General features: G+C 42.1%; 1 protein-coding gene across 1 annotated transcript in view; it reads left to right on the top strand.

The window, feature by feature from the left end:
* Mroh2b (maestro heat-like repeat family member 2B) overlaps nt 1-7044 on the top strand; it is a 65793-nt gene extending 58749 nt beyond the window's left edge. The window contains exons 36-42 of the mRNA XM_013018514.1: nt 424-570; nt 837-1019; nt 4426-4581; nt 4882-5013; nt 5397-5499; nt 6314-6379; nt 6938-7044. Of these exons, the coding sequence (XP_012873968.1) occupies nt 424-570; nt 837-1019; nt 4426-4581; nt 4882-5013; nt 5397-5499; nt 6314-6379; nt 6938-7044 (894 nt within the window). The remainder of the gene's footprint in view (nt 1-423; nt 571-836; nt 1020-4425; nt 4582-4881; nt 5014-5396; nt 5500-6313; nt 6380-6937) is intronic.
* Nucleotides 7045-7206: the final 162 nt, after the last annotated feature.

Consider the following 7206-nt stretch of genomic DNA (forward strand, 5'->3'; position numbering starts at 1 on the left):
AACAGACCTTCCAGGGCAAAGAGGGGATGTGCCCAAGTCTGGAAGTGGCCATAAGAGCTAAACAAACAAGCATGTTGCGTCCCTTCCAAATCTGACCTTAAGTTCCCAATCAGTCCAGACAAGAAGCATCATCCATGATTTCTGGTTGGTTCCTCTGTTTGTTTTCTTCTGCTCCACTCTTCTATCGGAACTAGAAACCTCCTCTTAAGTAGATGCTCTGGTGCTCACCACCAGATACCCTGAACTGTGGGCTGCTCATACCCAGAGCTGAGCCACTACATGACAGGCAGTCTCACTCCAGGGCCTCCTCTTCTGCTCCAACTCCAGCCAGGCCCTGACTTTACTTGCAGTTCAGATGCCTTTGGCACCCTCCTGAAGGGAGGCCACTCCCTTAACTAAAGGGGAGGAGTGTGTTGATTACAGCTCATGAAGGAGCCGGTCCTGTGGAAGCATGGCAATCTGCGAGAGGTTCTGATCTTGATGGATCAGAGCGCCTGGGACACCAACGCTACTCTGAGGCAAATGGCTATCCGAGGGCTGGGGAACACAGCATCCGGGGCCCCTCACAAGGTACGCGGCCTTCTCGAGGAAAACTGTTCATGCAGGTTGAGAAGTTTCATTTTCTTTTTCTTTAATATATCACTTTATTAACTCACACTTAATAGTTCATAGAAATGAAGTGAAAATCCCAATACCTTGCTGAAGTGGCAAATTTGAATGGAGGTACTTGGGACCCTCAATAGAACATGCACCTCTTGTACGTGGGGATTTCACCCCTGTGCTTGGTATACACGCAGAGCAGTGTTTGGGATTGAGAAAGCTTTTTCTCTAAACAGGTGAAGAAGCATAAGCAGATAATGTTAGAGTCTGTCATCAGAGGTCTCTATCACCTGGCTCGTACCGAAGTGGTCTGCGAAAGCTTGAAGGCTCTCAAAAAGATCATGGAGCTTCTCACAGACAGAGACGTGAGCTTCTACTTTAAGGAAATAGTGCTACAAACAAGAACCTTCTTTGAAGATGTAAGTTGAGCCTTTCTGGGGGTGTAGGGGGGGAACAAAATCAAATCAAATGAAGAGGAAAAGAGTGTGGGAGAGCTTGCAGAAGACCATAGTCAGTGTCCTCCCATTATCTCCTGGCCAACCCCTACACAGCTGTCACAGCTGTCGACTTGCCATGTCTGTGTCTGTGTCTGTCTGCTAGAAGGTCCTCCCTGGTCTGGGAGTTACAAGTGAGCTAAATAGGCTGAGAAAGAAACGCTGGGGGAAAGAAAGTCCCAGGAAGGGCTTTGAAATAGTGAGAGGGGAGTTTGTAGATGTTTCCTCATCCCTCAAGAGAATTGAGTACTACCTGTCTGCTCACTAAAATTCCTTTTTTAAAAAAAAATCCTGTTTCTTTTAGTTCTTCTCCCTTCTTTTTCTCCTCTCTATTCCCCAAGCTCACTTTCCTGGACCCACCACCAAATAGATTGCTTGCACCGAAATTCTCATTTTGGAGAGTAACAAAAATTAGGATAATATTCAATGCTAGACTAGGGCCTTAATAAGGATGATGTTGTCACTGCACTGTCTTCCCAGTTTCAAACTTAAAAGACTCATTGGTCCAGGAGTCAGTAAACCTCAACACATAGAACTAATCTAGCCCACAGCCTGATTCTTGATAACCTGTTATTGGAATGCAGACACACTCATTGATTACATATTGTCTTTGTGTGCTTGCACACACCACAAGCCAAGTTCATTAGCTGTTAGAGACCATAGGGTTCACAAATTCAAATTTATATATGGTTTGTCCATTTTCAGAAAAAGTTTGTTAATGTCTGATCTCATCCATGGACCTAATTTTAGAAATGATCAGTCTATAAGTCTAGACACAAGAAAATCATTTCTTTTATAGTTTCCAAGAAATTGTATTTGATCATTTATTTTGGGCTTTTCCCACCACCATCAATGTAAACACCCACGGCATGACAACTTAAATCTAAAGCTATTTCCTTGTGATCGGTTGTCAGAGGAGATAGAAACATGCTCATTGCTGCCTCCAGTGCCTCCTCCATAAACATTAGGGTTTTATTAAAACACTTATTTACTTGTTTCTCTGCAGACTAAGAAGTTTTCATTTTATTCTGTATTGACCATAAACCTATTTTTCTGCTCACTGAATATATTATAAGCCAGTGACTGAGTTGTATCTCCAAATGAGACTTGAGATATCTAAATCGAATTTAATGAAAAAATGATCTCTCAAGTCCAACCTTTTCCTACCTATTCCATTTCTAAAATATTTTTCTTTGTTCCTCTTTTGCCATTTAGTAACCATAGGATCCTTAGTTTTGATGTCACAGTATGTAATTCTCAAATGTATTTTTAAATTTTTCTGTTTGTACTAGCCTAAATCTAGCTTTTAAAAACAACTTCTGCTTTGTTTCTTTTTCTCTAAACTTTTACTCTAAATTACCCATATCACTTTTAATTCTCAACTTGTCCTCAAAAGTGCTTATGAGCTCACACCCAATTAGTACCTACTGTAAAAAATACCAAAGACATTCTCTTTTTTCTCATTACACAGATAATTGATGGCAAGCTTTAGCAAAGAACTGAAGTCTCTCCTACAGACCCCACCTGTTAGGCTTTCTGGGTTCTTGTTAAACTGATAACAATAATTCTGAGTTTATTGGATCTGAGTTCTTAGGAAATCACAAATCTACCCAATAGTTGTGTGATCAAGATAGTGTTTCTCAGTGCTATTGAAGAAATAGACTTGAATTCTTACGAGTTAATAGGTTAAATCTTTATTCTTCCTAACTGGAGTTGCACCTACATACTAGTAAACTTTACAAAACTTAGGTCCTGTACTGACATGCTATTTTTTCTGCAACATAATCCTTCTCCAAGTTTACTTCTCTTGGTCCCTAGGTTTTCTTATAGATTAAGCAATCCTGACGTTCTCTGTTCTCTCAAGGTTTTTTATCTTTACTTCCTCTCAGAATAGAAATTCATTCATGAAATTCTCTAAATGTGGTGATGATAAGGCAAAACCCACTGCAGCCCCATGCTCTGGTCCCCACTGGCTACCATTTCCCAGGCTGTCACCGTGAACAGTCATTTTGCTGTCTGTGAATCCATGAAGACCCTGATGGGCACTTCTTTTTTTAATATATATTTTTTATTGTAAAGATACTGTGCAGCGGGGTTACAGTTACATGAGTAAGATAATGAGTACATTTCCTATTGAGCATTTCCTATTGAGCACCCTCCCCACAACTCCTCCCTTTCCCACCCCTCCCCCAAAGTTGTAAAGTTCGTTTTCAACATAGTGTCTTGTACATCTGATTGTTACAATGGGCCAGCCTGTACTGATGGGCACTTCTTAATGCATCTCCTGGAACCCTAAAATATTCGGCCATTTCTTTCTCCTGCTTTTTCATCATCTGTCTTTCTGTTAATGATGGAAAACTCGAAAGTCTTCTTCTTCCCTCTTAAGTACGTGCTTTCTACCTGTTGGTACTTTGGTTTTGTTTTCTTTTTCCAAAAATGAATATTTAATAAATATACTTTTGCATGTCTATTCATCTATTTTAAGAATGTGTTTCTAGCCTCTGGTCCATTATGAGAAATCACATCGCTTGTATTCATTTAGCTACCTTGGCCTTTTCCCAAACAAGATATTTTTCTTGAAACACCTACATCAAATTCCTTTTTATGCTTTTTGTTTCTTGAAATAACATTCTGTGGCTCATGATTACTTTTCCTTTTATCCCTCTGTGTTCATATGCATTCATTAAGTCAGTTTTCTAGATTTATAAAAAGAAAACTCCAGAAAAGTCCATCGGCTTTTGTTGGACCTCTAAACCATAAGCTCGAAGTTCACATGAAAGATGACAGGCAGGCGATACTCCTGCATCATCTTTGCCGTTGCTTCTTGAAATCATTCTCGGCTATCATGGACAAAAAGCCAAGGGAGGCTTATAACTTCATCCATTCAACTGTAAGACCAGGAACTTTTTTATTTAGTCAAGGTCCAAGTTCCAGAGTTGTGTATTTGACAGGTTAGAGAAGAACAATGCAGGATAGAGATCCTACAACTGCAGGCGAGCGACAAATCCAACTGACTATTTTGTGTAAAATACAAAAACAACAGGAATCATCTGTTGCCTTCGGCTGCCAGCACCTTTGTTTATCAGATCACATCAAAAAACCCCAGCACTCGTCAAAGACAGACCTCCAGTTCTACAGTGTTACCCCAACCCTAGACTCATGGTTTCTCAAACATGTGTACAGGGAGAGAGAACTTCTTGGGGGGAAAAAAAAGAGAAATCTCTGAACACGCTGAGGCTGTGAAAAGAATATCCTAGTGGCCAGGTCCCATCCTTCCTTTGGTGGGTGCTGACAGGGAATGGTCTGTGAGAAGTTGCATTTGTCACAACAGGAGCAAGATGATGTGAGATTGACTGCCATCCTCCTATTTGAGAATCTGGCATCCCTAACAGGAAGAAGGTGGAAACCTTTTTTTGCCGAAGAAATTAAGAAGAGCATGATTTCATTTCTTCTTCACCTCTGGGATCCCAATCCTAAGATTGGAACTGTAAGTACTACATCCTCTCTCCTGGGTGAGAAGTGCCGGAAGTCTGGCCTAGCTGGGCTGGTAGTAGCCAGATCTGAAGTCATCCCTCAGAACTGAACCTCAAAACCACTCCTCCCATTCTAGGCTCTTTTTTGGCATCCCTTCCCACCCTTGAACCTTGGGGAAATACCAATAATTACTATAAAGCCATCCAAGCCTTTCATTTTGATTGCTCAATTGCCAACGTTATTTGACATTTCTTTCTTTCTGAATGAAGACCTCAGCCTTGCAGGCTATAATGTAGATAACTGTTTTCTCTAGGCCTGCCGTGATGTCTTGGTCATCTGCATCCCTTTCCTGGGCCTGCAAGAACTCTACGGGATTTTAGATCATCTCCTTGTTCAGGACTTGCCAAGAGCCAGGGATTTCTATAGGCAATTCTGTATGAAACTGGTGAGTGTACAGCAAACGTACTTCCAAAATGGCAGGACAAGAATCTGGACACATACCCCGAGGGGAAACAGTGTGACGATGACTCTCTAGATAGAGCCAAGACTCTTGGAAGGATGACAGTAATTTTTTTATATCCCCCCCTACAGCCCTTGATGACTTTCTCAAGTCCTAATGAGGGTCCATTCTCCTAGGTTGCTGAAATTCATGTCTACTTTTTGCCTTAAGCCCTGGTACCTTCCAAGTAGTCATAACTGGAAGCCAGTTATCAGTGGGTCTATGTAAGTGTTCATTGGCCTTTAAAGTCCCCTTCTGAAGACCTACAGGATACTGAATGCTATAGTTGCTTTCCAGTTGTGCTCTTAGTAATACACATCTCCTTCTAGGCAAAGAAAAACCAGGAAATTCTGTGGATCCTCCACACGCACACATTCACCTTCTTTGCCAGCAACTGGGAGGTGATCAGGAGCTCCGCGGTCAAACTCACAGGTGAGCTCACGTCAAAAGTCCCCATCAGGTGTGTTTGCTTGTTCATGTAGTGTTTGTTTTAACTAACCAAGCCAGGTGCTAGTGATTCAGACCTGCAGTCCTAGCTGCTTGGGAAGTAGTGATCAGGAGGACTGGAGTTCTGGATCAGCCCAGGTGAAAAGTTCATGAGTTCACCATCTCAATCAACAGCTGAGTGCAAGGGAAATAGTTTATGAGGCCCCATTTCAATCAGTAGCTGGATGAAGTAGTTTAATGTCTGTCCTTCCCAGCTTTGTGGGAAGCTGAGATTGGGAGGGTTGCAGTTTGATGCTAGCTGGGACCAAAACAAAAAACAGTGACACCTTACCTCAATAGAAAGGCTGGTGTCCCAGCTACCGTGAGAGGAGTAAAGAAGAATTCCCATCTGATCAAAAAGCAAGACCCTGCCTCAAAAACTAGCCAAAGAAAAAATGCCAAGCTCAAGGCTAAGGATTCCCAAGGTCAAGGATATGATGGCCTCTACTTCATTATAATTTGCTGAATTATTACAGGAATCATACCTCAAACTGATTTGAAACCTGACCATACCTATCCTTGACCCCCAAAAGGCCATTTGCGTGCTTGCTCAAGTACACTTTTGGCGGGTGACCATTTCCAGACAAGGCACTCCAGGCATAATCAAGCGCCCCCTCACGTTAGGCTAAGTGGTACAGGGAGAGTCATGTAATTTACTCATTACAAAACCAGACTATTCACGTTCTAACCAGATGTCCTTCAACATGATCCAACTTCTCCCCTAGAGCAAAGTCATAACTTTTCCTCTTGTTGACTTTAGACGCTATCATTCTCAATTTGACCAAACAGTACGTGGAGATATTAGACAGAGAGCAATTGACCACACGTGAGTATCAGTCCTGCTTTGTGCTCAGAATACTGTTCCATTCTTAGAGAAACTAGTATTGCTCCAAGTGGCAGATAAACTCTCAAAGGAAGACCTTAGGATGCAATTGCTATATCCAAGGCTCCCTAGATTCTGGAATTTCTATGGAGCCTGAAGCAATCCCCATCTCCATCCCTTTGCAGACATAGTATCAATAGATTATGGTTCTGCTTAAACAAGACTGATGATCACAAAGCCAGGGTCTTCTCTTCCCTTTCTGTTTTTTCTTGTTTTGTGCTGGAGACTGAACCTAGTACATGCTAACCAGGCGTTCTAGGACAAGCTACACCCTACAGCATCTCCTAACCCCTCCTCTTTCAATGATACAAGTTGCTCCCCTTGTCCTTCCAAATTGACCTTGTAGAGTAAAATTTGAGCTTTAGGACCTGAGTCTCACAAAGGGTCGGCCCTCTGCGTAGCCTTGTAGTTTGCATAAACTGAGCCTTGGCTTGGATTGCTTCTCCATGCTGGGCTCTGACTCTCCCGGTTCCCTTCACTTTGTCAGTCTTTCTATTTCAGGGCTCCAAGCACTTCGTCAGGACTCCTGCGTCAGCGTCCAGAGAGCTGCGGAAGCCTCCTTGCAGACCCTTCTCAGAAGGTGTAGAGAGATAAGCATCCCTCTGTAAACCATCAAGAAATAAACTGCTAGGCTTTTTGTAAAACTGACTTCTTCCTTTATTAACTCCCAAACTTGCAGCTTCTTAAGGACAGACATGGTGCCTAGGACAGGAATCTTTTTTTTTAATTGTAAAAATACCATACAGAGGGGTTACAACTACATGAACCAG

The sequence above is a fragment of the Dipodomys ordii genome, unplaced genomic scaffold (assembly GCF_000151885.1).
Source record: "Dipodomys ordii isolate 6190 unplaced genomic scaffold, Dord_2.0 Scaffold41, whole genome shotgun sequence".
NCBI lineage: Eukaryota > Metazoa > Chordata > Mammalia > Rodentia > Heteromyidae > Dipodomys > Dipodomys ordii.